At 46.3% G+C, this 14,428-nt stretch overlaps 1 protein-coding gene across 1 annotated transcript in view; it reads left to right on the top strand.

Moving 5' to 3' along the window:
• The window catches only part of FCHO2 (FCH and mu domain containing endocytic adaptor 2), a 207,857-nt gene extending 194,224 nt beyond the window's left edge, over positions 1 to 13,633 (top strand). The window contains exons 27-29 of the mRNA XM_065405887.1: positions 2,493 to 2,557; positions 13,148 to 13,312; positions 13,611 to 13,633. Coding sequence (XP_065261959.1) covers positions 2,493 to 2,557; positions 13,148 to 13,312; positions 13,611 to 13,633 — 253 coding nt within the window. The remainder of the gene's footprint in view (positions 1 to 2,492; positions 2,558 to 13,147; positions 13,313 to 13,610) is intronic.
• Positions 13,634 to 14,428: the final 795 nt, after the last annotated feature.

Genomic DNA, 14,428 nt, shown 5'->3' with positions numbered 1-14,428 from the left:
CGATTAATATCACGAAGTGAAAACTTGCACGAAGTGAAAACAAAGAACTGTAACAGTTACAAATGGCATTCATCAGGAAAAAATAAAGGGAAATGCTAGCATTGCTCAAAAACAGGAATTGAGGGAGGAATTGGGGGGGGAAATTGGAATTTTTTCTTGATTTTTCTAAATAAAGAAAACTAAAGTCAAAATATTTTGACCAGTTCTATAGTCAATAGAAAACCAGGGTAAATTTTTCACAGTTTTGTTGAAGTTTATCCAAATTGTTTTTAATTCAAATGCTTGAAAAATTTGAACTAGCTTTAGTAAACATAAAATAAAATCATATTACTCAAATCCTTAAATTTTACATGTTTGCTGCTTTCCATTGTGGTAAGAAAACTCAGAGAATGGAAGAATTTTTCATAAAGACAAGATTGTTATGCTTCGTGTTTCAAGGTTCTTTCTGAAAGCTGTCTGATTTTTTTTCATCTGAACCTTGCCTTGCTTCACAAACAGATGTAGTGCAAGTGCTGTGGTGTTATCTGGATAGTTTCCAGTCTTTCTGGAATTAATCCATTTTTTAATATTGTGCTTTGAGGAAGTACTATAGAAGAATCATTTTAAGTGAAAAAGCTGACAAGATGAATCTTCCTTGTTGTTCAGGCCTGCTATTCTCAAGGAGGGGTACAATTACCAAATGATTATTAAATTATTCTACTAGGACCATGGCAGCTTTTGCAGCCTGCCTGAATAATGCTTTAATCTCTGAGATGTGCAGAGTATTTACTAGAGCTGGTCAGAACACTTTGCAAAGATAGAATGTTCCATGGAGATGTATTGGTTTCCACAGAACCTTTGTTGGGAAGATGTTTGGGTAAAGAAAGAAGGAGAGAGACTCTAGCTAGGTAGTTGGGGGCATGGGATGCGGAAGACCTAGATTCAAGTCCCTGATCTGGGATTGTAGAAGAGTGGACTCAATGCTGGAGCCACCTGTCTCCACAGTTGGATGTGGCATAGCAAACTCTCCTCCTCTAGCACACCTGCAATCTGCTGATTCTCATGACTCAGCCCTTTGACCAGGTCATGTTTAGTCCCATGCCTCCCAGTGTAACAACATCCAAATAACACAGTTGTCCAATCCCTCTGGCTGGTCTGCCACAACAATTCTGGGCTCAGTAGTCAGTACACCCTTTTCTCAGGGCTTCCATATCCCCTTCTCAGGGCTTCACACCACCTCACCACTGGCTGTTGGGGGAGCCCAGGCCTTCCCACTACATTGGGTTCCAGTCCAGGGACCCTAGGACAGGCAATCAAGGTTCACTGTGCCAGACTCCAGGCTGCCATCTTCCTGGACTTCTTCCTACCAAGTCTGTCAGCTGGCCTCTCTAAAGTCAGGACTCTCAGCCCCAGCCCCCCCATTAATCCCACACCAGAAGTGCCACTTAACCCAACTTCTGCCCTCCTCAGGTTTGCCCTTTCACCCTCTTACGTTTTCCTTACAGTTACTCAGCTGAACACCTCCCACCTCTGAAAGTCCAGATCCTGCCCTTTTATTAGGGCTCACTGCCAGAGCCTGCACCACCCTGGTGGCTGCGCCGTCTCTCTCCTGGCCTCTTGCCAGCCTTTGCAACTCAGTAGAGGATCCCAGGGCCAACTCTTCCCCGAGTTTCCTCCCCGACTTTCCTGGTCTCTCCACTGGCTAGTCCTGGAGTGACTGCAGAGTTCCTCCCTCTCCCTGCAGCCCCCCTTCTGCTCCAGACTTCCTCATTTCATATTACCCACCCAGTTCTTCTCACAGCTGGGACTCATCTTTAATTTGGTCTGACCCACCCTCCAGGTGCAGCCAAGTAGCATAACTGCGCCTCAGGTCTACATTAATCCTTTGTTGCTTGTGTGGGGTATACACTCCCATCACAGGTGATCTGGAATGAAAAACTCCATTCTGAATCAGGCAGGGAAGGGACTTGAATCTGTCTCCTACGTACCAGGCCAGTACCCTAGCCACCAGGATATAATTTCAAAACCTCAAAAGTTGTCACAAAATGGAATTGTCAGCCTTTGGTCAGATCTCGTATCTACATATAGATCAGTATGTGCTTTCGATGCTGAAGCTAGTTCTAATGTCTGCTTTGGGAGAATGGTTCTACGGTCCCTCCTCCACCTTCTTCAGCTAGCTGCTTATCCTCTCTTCAGAGATTATCTGTGGGAAGGTAATTTTATGCATGAGAAAACGAGATTACTTTTCAGTAACTTATCTAAATATACTGCCTCCACAGAGCCACACTTATCCACTTCAACCTGTGCCTCTTTGTAGACTTTTTTCAGACAGCTGAATTTGGGAGAGCTGGGGGGGAGGGATGCCTTTGTATAACCTATGTCTAAATTGAGTTTAGTACAAGGGTCCCTTCTTAGGGCTAACTGTTTTCCAAGGTCACCAGGTTAATGGATCTAGGGCAGGAATATATTCTAAAACTTTCTGTTATTGGTGAGTAACTAGCTTTCTCTTTTAGGAATGCAGAACAGATGAAAGCGTTTTGGAAAATATCTGGTATTTCAGAAAAATCAGAGAATGGAGGTAAGTTTGAGTGGGTTTTGTCGGTAATTTTATTATATAGAAATAAACTATTTAATTAGAAGAAATACATTTTTATCATTTTCTTTTGTGTTTTACTTTTCCCACTCTGGTGTCTGCACCCTTTTCCGTGCTATCTCCGATTCCTGGATTGCCCTCTCATCTGGTTTACCAAGCTGCCACCACCTCATTCAAATTCACCCTGAAAACTCTGCTTACACAGCCCAAAAGCTGAGTTATCAGCCAAAATAAATAAAAAAACTCTACCTTACTTCTCCTGGAAATCCCAGTATGTCATAAGAACTGCCATTCTGGGTCAGACCAAAGGTCCATCTAGCCCAGTATCCTGTCTTCCTTCCGTGGCCAATGCTAGGTGCCCCAGAGGGAATGAACAGAACAGGTAATCATCAAGTGATCCATCCCGTCGCCCATTCCCAGCTTCTGGCAAACAATCCTGCTTTGTCTGTCTGTCTGTCTGTCTGATTTAAAACTGCTCGGAATAGGAAGTGTTCATTTTTTGTCTTATAAAGCACCAAGAATGTTGTCAGCACTTAGCAAATAACACAGAAGAAACTGAAACTGTTCCCAGATGTTACTTCCTAATTCTCCTGAAATTTTTATTTAAAAAAAAAAACCTACATTCTTCAAGATTATAAATGGGTTGTTTTTGAATAAATCTAATCTTAAAATCTCAGGTTAGATGACTTTTATTGTTAACTGGGAGCACAAAAGTAGTTGTTAATGAAGCAGCTATTGGAGAAGAAATGGTGAAACTACTCCAGAGCAGCTAGCAGTTCTAATGACTAATCATTGCCATGGATGAGGAAATGTACAGTATGTGCCAGGTTTTGCCTGTTTCAGTACCATATGGAAGTGAATCGCTGTTCAAGGAAAGGTAATTTTTAATGCCATTTTTGCATAGTTTAATTGTTGAGCTAAGCAGAAAGTGTACAATAGTTGGATAAATATTAGTTATTAAGATCACAATCTGCATTTTATCTAACTTACAATTTTATTAACCTGGGACAGGAGCATGAATCAGCAATAGAGAGAGTCAAAAGAATACGCTGAAATTGGTAGTCTAGAAGTTCTCTTTTCTTGCTTGCTCACTTCATCCATTTTTATCTAGATTTTCTCTCCATGTCTGACACATTCTGTCCATTTCAAATATTCTTCAAGTGATTGCTCATGTGCATTCCACAATAGGTGTGCATGCTCACCACGTGCACCGGTGCCGGAAGTTTTTCCCTTAGCAATACCCATAGGGGAGCACCCCTAGCAACCCCTGGAGTGGCGCTGTATGCTCCCCCGACCCTCAGTTCCTTCTTGCCGCCCGTGAAGGTGCTTTGGAACTGCTCTGCTCCAGCTCTGCTGTATCTTTCCCTCTTTGGACTTTGTTAGTTCGTAGTTAGTAGTACCTGTAGTTACCAAAAAAAAAAAAAGTAGTTTAGTTAGAATAGTTGTGTGCCTGGGCGGGGCATGCCCCACGCCCCAGGCTTTAAGTCGTGCAACACTTGCAAACAGCCTATGCCTGTGAGTGACCCGCACGCGAACTGTTTATGCTGTCTGGGGGAAACCCATCTCAGCGACCGCTGCAAAATTTGCAGATCCTTCAAACCTCGGACCAAGAAGGAGCGGCACATATGGCTCCGAGCCATTTTGATGGAGTCGGCCCTGACCCCGACACCGCTCTGAGTCAGCACCGCGGCATCGGTGCACGGCAACCCAACGCCGCCCTCCACCAGTCGGCACTGCTCTCCGTCCCCGGGACACTCTAAAAAGGCGAAGAAGAGGTCTTCTCTGTCAAGGCATCGGAGCAAGGCTAGGGGAGAGACTAGACCCGCGTTGGGCAGCTCTCGGTCCCCATCGGCCTCGCGGCCTCCGGCTCAAGTTGAGCGGAGTAGCCCAGCCCACTCCGAGCCAACCTCCCTGGATACCAGTGGCCACATTCGGGTGCCCTCCACGCCGGAGGCCCTGCAGGCGGCTCAAGACATTGTCTCTACTGGTACCGGTTGCACCGCCGTCAACGGCTCCCCGGTCCAGAGACAAGCCACCACTCGGACCCCCACAGTAGCTGCCTGAACGGTACCGCTCACGGTTGAGGGACGGTTCCCGACACCATTCTCCGCACAGTGACCAGCCCATGCACGGCCCACGGTGGTCCCCGTCGACCCCCACCAGGTTGTCTGGCTGGGTGCCGAGCAGGAGGGTTTCCAGGCACCGCTCCGCCTTGAGGGAACGCAGACCTTGTGATGAGAGCGTGCCCCGCCAAGACCGGGACAGACAGCACTGGAGGTCGTTATCTCCAAGAAGCTATCGTAGCCCTTCACGGTATGGACGTTGACAGTGCTCCCGCTCTCCATCCCGTTCGAGGTCCCTGCCACGGCACCGCTCCCGCAGCCCCAGACGTCAATCGCTGGCACCCCGAAGTCGCAGATCCGCCCGTCTGAGCCATTCGCGGAGTGGCCGCTACAGACAGTACTCCCGCTCCTCCACGCCGGGATCGAGGTCTCGTGTTCAGCACCACTCCTGACGCCATCACTTGTCCCAATCCCAGGACAGTGGTAGATCATATGCCAGCCCGGCCTCCCTTCAAAGTCGACAGTTGGTGGACCAGGCGGGGCAGTCCGCTCTGACGGTGCCACAGCAGGTGCAGTGGCATCGGGCTCCCTGGCCAGTGCCATGGTTCCAATGGGCCCTGTGGGCCCCGACGCAGCCCCCATGGTGGCTTGCTCGGTGGCCGGAGCCTCGGAAAGTCCATCAGCGTCCCTCTCTCAGCCTCCCAGAAAAGGGTCAGCGGAGCACTCATCCCCAGTCCCGCACTTAGAAGGGGACCAAGTGGTGGGACCTGCGGCACAGGTGGGGACGCAGAGCACCGCACCCCCATCCTCATCCTGCCCTGATGAGGCGATCACGGCCCCTCCTCCTCCCGTCCCGCAGGAGGACACGAAAGTCCACCAGGAACTGTTGAAAAAGGTGGCATCAAGCCTCAACCTACAAGCTGAGGAGGTGGAGGAACCCTCAGATTCCCTTTTCAATGTCCTCTTGGCTTCGGCACTGGCCAGGGTGGCTCTCTCACTCCATGAAGGGGTGGCAAAGATCTCAAACGCCCTGTGGCAAATCCTGGCTTCCTTGCCCACCATCTCGAAGATGGCAGAACGGAAGTATTTCTTGCCCGCCAAGGGGCACGAATATCTGTATACCCACCCCGCCCCCAACTCTCTAGTGGTCGAGGCGGTCAACCATAGGGAGCGTCAAGGTCAACCCACTCCTACTCTTAAGAATAAGGACTCAAGGAGACTATATTTATTCGGTAGAAAGATTTATTCGTCCTCGAGCTTCCAACTGAGGGTGGCAAACCACCAAAACTGCTGGGCAGATACAACTTTAATTTGTGGGGCTCAATGCCCAAATTTGCAGACTCCCTCCAGGAGCGTGATAAAGAGTTTAAGGCTCTGGTTGAGGAGGGCACGGTTGCCATCAGGGCGGTCCTTCAGGCAGCCTAAGATGCTGCGGATATGGCTGCAAGGTCCACGGTCTCCGTGGTGTCCATGAGGAGAGCGTCATGGTTCCTGCTGTCTGGATTGTCCAGCAAGGCACAGAACTCCTTGCAGGACCTTCCATTTAACGGCAAGGCCCTGTTTGCGGAACAGACAGACGTGAAGTTACACGGTCTGAAGGACTCCCGCACGACATTAAAGACCCTCAGTCTCTATGTCCCGGCCCCAGCCAGGACCAAGTTCAAACCGCAGCAGGCTCTCAGTCAGGCACCCACTCCAGATACAAGCCCCCTTATAAAAAAATCAAGGAACTATAAAAAGAGCCCACAAAGACAATCCCGGCCTGCACCCCAGCCTGGGCCCTCTAAGGGCAAGCAGGCAGGTAATCGCCAGTTTTGATGGGACGCCCGGGGACAACTTACCAGTTTGTACCAGGGATCAACCCAACCTCCCCTTCTCCAACCGTCTATGTACTTTCCTCCCGGAGTGGTCGCTGCTGACCTCGGACCTCTGGGTCCTCAACACTGTCTCTCGGGGCTATACCCTCCAGTTTCTTTTTACCTCCCACCCACCCTCCCTTCTTCCTTCCCCCTCCGTCCCTCTTCAGGGACTCCTCTCACAAGAGCTTACTCGAGCAGGAGGTGAGGCAGCTCCTTTGCTTAGGAGCAGTGGAGGCGGTGCCAGCAGAGTTCAGATACAAGGGGTACTACTCCCGCTATTTCCTTATCCCGAAGGCCAAAGGGGGGCTCAGGCCCATCCTGGGCCTGTGAGGCCTGAATCAGTACATGGTAAAGCTCAAGTTTCGCATGGTCTCTCTGGCCTCCATCATTCCCTCCCTGGATCCTGGAGACTGGTACGCCGCCCTCAATCTACAGGACACATACTTCCGCATTCATATATTTGAGGGAAACAAGCATTTCCTCCACTTCACGGTAGGGCAGGAGCACTACCAATTCAATGTCCTCCCATTTGGCCTATCAATGGCTCCCAGAGTCTTCACAAAATGTATGTCTGTGGTAGCGGCCTACCTCAGGCGTTGGGGGTTCCAGATCTTTCCCTGCCTCGATGACTGGTTGGTCAAGGGCAGCTCCAGGTCACAGGTACAGGATCACGTAACACTCCTTCTGTCCACGTGCACCACACTGGGGCTGCTGGTAAACAACACCAAGTCCACATTGGTACCAGTGCAACGCATAGAGTTCATTGGGGTGATTCTGGACGCGACAAGGGCCACAGCCTCCCTTCCACCAGACAGATTCAAAACCCTAAGGGAGCTCATTGGCATGGTCACAAGGTTTCCTGTGACGACCACCAGAGCGTGCCTCCAACTCCTGGGTCATATGTTGGCATGCACATACGTAGTTCGTCACACCAGACTCAGGATGCATCCCCTTCAGCTCTGGTTGGCCTCGGTATTCTCCCAGTCCAGAGACAGGATGGACAAAGTCCTCAGTGTGCCTGAACCTGTGATAGCCTCCCTACGCTGGTGGTCCTCCCCGGGGAACATGCTCCAAGGGGTCCCGTTCAGGGGCTGGTCCCCGACTGCGGAGTTGGTGTCCAATGCATCGGACTTGGGGTAGGGAGCCCAAGTGGGAAACCTCCAGACCCAAGGTCTGTGGTCCGCACAGGGCCTAGCCCTGCACATAAATTTCAAGGAGCTCAGGGCGGTCTGTCTAGCCTGCATGGCCTTTGCTAGTGCGTAGCGGGCACAGTGATCAGGGTTCTCTGATATTCTACATCAACAGGCAAGGCGGGGCCCGCTCCTCAGCCCTCTGCCAAGAAGCCCTCAGGCTGTAGGACTTCTGCATAGCCCACAAGCTCTCCTTGAAAGCCCACTACTTACTGGGCATCTGAAACTCTCGGGCAGATGGGCTGAGCTCAGCATGTATGGTCACTGCACCCAGAGGTGGTGCACAAACGTTGGGCACTCCCCAAGTGGACCTGTTCACGACCTGGGCGCGATCTCCGACGCCTTCCTTCTGTTCTGATTGGGTCAGCTTTGCTATGCCTTTCCCCTGATTCCACTGATGGGCAAGATCTTGGAAAACATAGACTGACAAGGCTCGTGTCCTTCTGATTGCCCTGGCATGACCCAGGCAGCATTGGTACAGGACTCTCATGAGCTTGGCAGTCGCCCTGCCATGGCCATTGTCAGCCCGCCCGGACCTGCTCTCCCAGGACCAAGGTAATCTCCTCAACCCCAACCTTGCAGCCCTCCACCTCACGGCTTGGCTGCTCAGTGGTTAGGACGGGAAGAGAGGACTTGCTCAGAAGGAGTTCAGTGTGTCCTCCTGGAGAGCAGGAGGCACTCCACGCATCAGGCCTACCTGGCAAAATGGTCTCGGTTTTCCCGATGGGCCACTGATCTGGGTGTCTCACCAGTGGCTACTCTGATCCAGCTTATGCTAGACTACCTCCTTCATTTTAGAGCCCAGGGCCTAACGCCCTCGTCAGTCAAGGTGCACCTGGCAGCCATATTGGCCTTCCACCCACCAGTGCAGGGCTACACGATATTCTCTCATGCCATGACCAGTCGATTCCTTAAGGGCTGAATCGCTTTTTTCCATATGTTAGACCCCCCCGTTTCCCCGGTGGGACCTGAACCTGGTGCTGGCCAGGCTAACTGGACCTCCATTTGAGCCGCTTGTTACATACTCCCGGTCACACCTCTCATGGAAAGTAGCCTTTCTGGTGGCGATCACGTCTGCTAGACTGGTCTCAGAGCTCCGGGCCCTGACCTCCGAACCCCCGTACACGTTGTTCCATAAGGATAAGGTCCAGCTCTGCCCACACCCTTTGTTTCTCCCCAAGGTGGTCTCCGCCTATCATATGGGCCAGGACATTTTCCTGCCGGTGCTCTGTCCCAAACCCCAGGCGTCCAGCGCAGCGCGCCGCCTCCACATGCTGGATGTGAGACTGGGTATGGCTTTTTACCTGGAACATACAAAACCGTTCAGGAAATCTTCCCAACTGTTCATCGCCACAGCTGAACGCATTAAAGGTTGGCCGATGTCCACTCAGCGGCTCTCCAACTGGATCGCCTTGTGTATCCGTACTTGTTATGACCTGGTGGGAGTTTCCCTGCCGCCGATTGTGAGGGCGCACTCAACTAGGGCGCAAGCCTCGTCGGCTGCCTTTCTGGCCCACGTCCCTATTCAGGACATTTGTAGGGCTGCCACATGGTCATCGGTTCACACATTTACCTCACATTATGCGATCATCTCCCAAACCAGGGAGGACACCGGGTTCGGCAAGGCAGTGCTCCATCTCAAGTGTCTGTGAACGCCTACCCACATCCAACAGATATAACTTGGAATCACCTATTGTGGAATGCACATGAGCAATCACTCGAAGAAGAAAAAAAGTCACCTTTCTGTAACTGGGATTCTTCGAGATGTGTTGCTCATGTCCATTCCACATCCCACCCTCCTTCCCCTCTGTCGGAGTAGTCTGGCAAGAAGGAACTGAGGGTGGGGAGAGCGTGCAGTGCCCCTTATACTGTGCCATAGCAGCGCCACTCCAAGCGTCGCTAGGGGCGCTCCCCTACAGGTACTGCTAAGGGAAGAACTTCCGGCACTGGTGCATGTGGCATGGACATGAGCAACACATCTCAAAGAACACCAGTTACGGAAAGGTAACTATATTTTTTTTTTCTCATTTGTGTCAATGGTTTTTTTTCTCTCTCTTCTTTCTGTCCACTTACTTTCTAAAGCAGTATCTCCTATGTCATCTAATTCTAAGGTGCCAGTATCTATGGCATATAAGCATCACCACTTAGATCCTAAGGAGGAAGGAAAGATGCCATAGCATGAGTCAATCTACCTCTCATTTTCATTCATATTTACCGCATACTCTGTTCACCTTTTCCTTGCTCTGTCCCATATGCCATTGTCTCAATACCCATTGCTCCTGTTCTGATGTTTCCTCAACTTTGTCATGCTGGCATCTGTATTCCATTGTCTTCCCACATTCTTACCCAACTGTCTTTCTATATAAATAATACTATTCAGCACTTACTACGTAGCAGTTGATAAGTGGTGTGATAAACAGTTACAATTTTTTCCTACCTCATAAATATTATTATCCCAGTTTTACAGATAGTGGAAACTAAGACATAAAAGTTAAGTAGCTTGACCAAGGCCAGAGAGAGAGAGAGATTTCTAATACCAGAATAAAATGCTGGAGTTCTTTGCTCTGTCCAGTGTTTTATGTTAGAACATGTTGCAGTTTCTTGTGGCCAAACACCATGTTGGCTATGCAGCTGCAAGGATCTGGCCAGTGGTCAGGTGGAAGTTTGTAGCAGTTGAGTCAGGAAACATACACATGAAAAATAGAAAAAGTTTTTCATCAGTAGATTTAAAAGTACTTTGCAAAGGTGGATACTGTTATGGGAAAGTGCATATAAATTGACTTGCCCAGTATGTGTCAGAGTCAGTGGCAGAGGTGGGAATTGCTTTTAAGGCCAGAAGAGGTACAGTTGGGATCAGGTAGCATGACCTTCTGTATAACACAGGCCAGTAATACCTGCATCAAGCCCAGTAAGATTTTTAGCAATGTCAAGCACCCACAGCTCCTGTTGACTTCAAAGAGAAAATATGTGGACTAGGAATAATTAACATCCAAGAGGGAAACTTATTTCATTTTGATGGGAATAGTAGAAGTCACTGAGTGCTCCTTTTTCCTCCTATTCTATAATATGAAAACAAGGGAATGCTTCTTTAGAACTAAAAGAAGGAAATAAATCTTTATTCACTGTATATTGAACATGAGAATTCACTGTCCCAGTGGCCTTGTCTACACTAGAAAAATATATAAGCATGTTTCTGAAGTGGCACAGTTCCCTTATCTACATTACAGCATTTTCCAATGGAGCTCCACTGGCCCAGAAAATGTTTACAAGTTTTGCCAGTGTAGGTGCACCCAGGCCATTGAGACAAACATTGATGAGATTTAGATACTTACCTCCTTTGTAAAGCGCTTTTGTATTAATTTAGAATGAAATAATTGGACCCAGAGGTGTTAACGTGACTCTGGAACTGCCGAACATTGAACAATTTTACACAAGGTTCAGGGTTTTGGTATACAAATTCCTCAGTCTACTTAGTACCATTAACCAAACACCATTAAAAATCCTTTTAAACCTTTTATTAAAGATACAGAAAAAGAAGGAAAATCAGTTAAAGCATTTGAAATGTGGAGTGTTCTGTAAGGCTTTCACTTTCACAATATCCCTTGTTCCCTGTCCCTGTAGATTAAGATGGAAAAAAACCCTTGTTTCACAGTCCCTTATATAGCAATAACTGTCCTTTTGGGGAGGAAAGAGAAAAGATTAGTTGAGATGAGTTGGAGCTGTTGTTATTGCTGCTGCTGTTAAAGTCCAATCCTGTTTCCTAGAAGACAAAACAAGACAAACACACAAAAGGGGAGAGAAAAGAGCAGCACAGATAGAAAACCCAGCTTTTGTCTCTGGTGTTTACTTTTACTTGCAGCCTCATTGCTGGAGAAACACAGGCATAACACAAGATCTTATCAGTCACTCCAAAACCAGGCAAACTTGTATCAGCATGGGGTTGTTTAGAGCATTGCTTTTCTGTTTAGAGACTTACAGCAGTGTTGCAAAATATACAGTCTTGAGTGGCTAAGCCAGACTCCTATAAACAGAAGGAAAAACAAGAGAGAAGAAAGAGAAGCAATAAGATAGGGAAGGAAAAGGATTGTGTGTGGTGAGACCAAGTCTCACATCCTAGGTAGTATTTGGGATTGAGCCAGAGCTTCTGGAGGTGATGATCTCATCTGGGTCCCTCTTGTGGCACAGTCTGGTCAGGACATCTCTTAGGGCTTATCTACACACACACACAGCGCTGCAGCAGCACCAATGCAGCGCTTAGTGAAGATGCTAGTACACTCACAGGAGAGCTTCTCCCATCAGCGTAGGTACTCCACCTCCCCAAGAGAAACCCTCCTGTCGACATAGCACTGTTTACACCAGGAGTTAATTTGGTATGACTGCATTGCTCAGGGATGTGGATTTTCCACACCCAAGTGACATAGCCATACCAACATAAATCTGTAGTGTAGACCAAGCCTTAGGATTAGGATGATGAAGGCACAGTGGTGTCGCACTGGATTCTGGGGTCAGAGGAGAACGTGGATGGAGGCAGCCACGATGGTAAAGCTTGCTGCAACAGTTGTTGGCAGACAGCTGTTTGTGAAGTTTTTTTGCTAATTTTCTCAAAAAAAAAAAAAAAGTTCCCCCTCTCTTTAAGAGCCCCAAAAGGGAATGATGAGTGGAATAGCCCATCCTCTCATTATTTTGACCACTCATTAGGCCTAATTTCTGACACACTAATTTTGGTCGTCTGATGTTTGGAGCCACACTTTTATTTACCAGGCATGATTTTAACACAGTCCTTCAGTTACAAAAGTAGGTCTTTTTGTGTGGACTAATTCTGATTTTCTATCTCCCTTTTGCACCTTTTCCCATTGACAGTTGTTATTATAGTTTACTGTGATATTTTATGAACTTTTACCCACTTTTCACAGTTGAGTTTACAGCTAGGGTAAATTTGTATACACAATTATTACAATATAATCCCTCTATTGTATTATTGTGTAGTCCTGTCATTGGAGGTTTTTAAGACGAAGCTGGACAAACACCTGTCATCAATGGTCTTGGTTTACTTGGACCTGATAACCTATCAACGTCCATACCAGCCTGTGTTTCTGTGATTCTATATGATGATTAGCAACATTTGCAGATCAACATGCTTAAACAGTTATTATAGGAGACTCAAATACATTTCAGGTGATTGATCACCTGAAGCTCAGGAAGAAAATTTTTCTCCACATATAGCTATGTAGATTGTGTGCTGCCTTTCTCTGAAGCATCCTTATATATTGGTCACTGCCTTAATCAGAATACTGGACAAATAGACCAATGATGTGATCTGTTATGGAAATGAGTATATATATTCCTACACTCCCAGAAATTAGAGATCTTTATATTAGTGCACTGCCTATTACTTGTGTTTTGTGAGATGGATTGTTTTATTTTATAATCTCAAGCCATTTAATTTTGTCATTATTTTTATAGGTTCTGGATCCCTGAGGGCAAAATTTGATCTTTTAGAAGGACCCAGTAAACCAGCTACACTTGCAGTGCAATTCATTAGTGAAGGAAGCACCCTTTCAGGTGTAGATGTAGAGCTAGTAGGCACTGGCTACCGGCTTTCCCTAGTTAAGAAGAGATTTGCCACTGGTAAGAAATTGAGATTTTTTTTATATTTTTGAACTAACATGATTTACTAATGTACCTCTGCCTTTTCTAATTATCTGTATGGAGCATTTTTATACTTTGTCTACTAATTATCTGGTATATAAGCATGGAGTACTTATGTCATGCATAATGGAAGTAGTTATTGGTGCTTACTATAGATGAAAACAAAAACACAGTTTCCAGAAAAATACTGAAACTTTCCTTTATCTAATGTTTTATGGTCTTGTTTATTGTAAAACATAATTACTGTAATTGCAAGAGGCTATTTATATTTTTTCAGGACGATATATGGCAGATTGTTGATAAACCTGTGGAAATCATTGAATCAAAGGAGCAGAAGAAGCTATTTTCTCTACCTTTCAAACACTATTTTAACATGCATTAATTTTTTTAAACTTTGACCTGTTTTACAAAATAAAAAAAATGCACTTTTTTAAAGAAGTCATTTTGGGAAAAAAATGTTATTACTTTATAATAGCACTGAAGTGAACTTCAACACTGTTTGTAAATGATCAACTGCAATCTTTAGGAAACTTGTTTATTCAGATTTTAGTAAATTTATATAAACTAAGTCAAAATACTAATCATTAGCTATATTGAAAATGTATGAAACTATATTAAACTGTAAACATTAAACTTAAAAAAGTAGGAGAGCAAGCACAATATATTTTAGCTTTGCATAAATATTCATATGTAGGTTTTCTGTTTCCTTAATTGCCATTGTGCAAAGCAAACAGAGGCAAAGATAATCTCTCCACCCACTTATGTTGCATTCATGTGCTATAAAATCAGTTGTTAGAAAGAGATGTATACAAAAAGTATGTGATTCCCATGTACCATATATTAAAGTGTAAATTGTTTTATATATAAGATTTAATTTTTTTTTCCTAAGTGCAATGTGTTAAAAATTGCAAAAGACATCAGAGATACTTACTTCTGCTATTAGTAAATTTTATGGGAGTTGTGATCGTTTGAATTAATGCTGTAGACTTAATTTATTTTTATATGGATTACATAACATTTGTGCCTTTTTTTTAAACTGCCTGTCCAATTTGTTGTTGATGTGCCTCACTTCCTTTTTCAGTCTGGCTCTTCCAT

This window comes from Emys orbicularis, chromosome 6 (assembly GCF_028017835.1).
Source record: "Emys orbicularis isolate rEmyOrb1 chromosome 6, rEmyOrb1.hap1, whole genome shotgun sequence".
Lineage (NCBI taxonomy): Eukaryota > Metazoa > Chordata > Testudines > Emydidae > Emys > Emys orbicularis.
The sequence above is the reverse complement of the archived record's forward strand: the minus strand, read 5'-3'. Positions and strand labels throughout refer to the sequence as shown.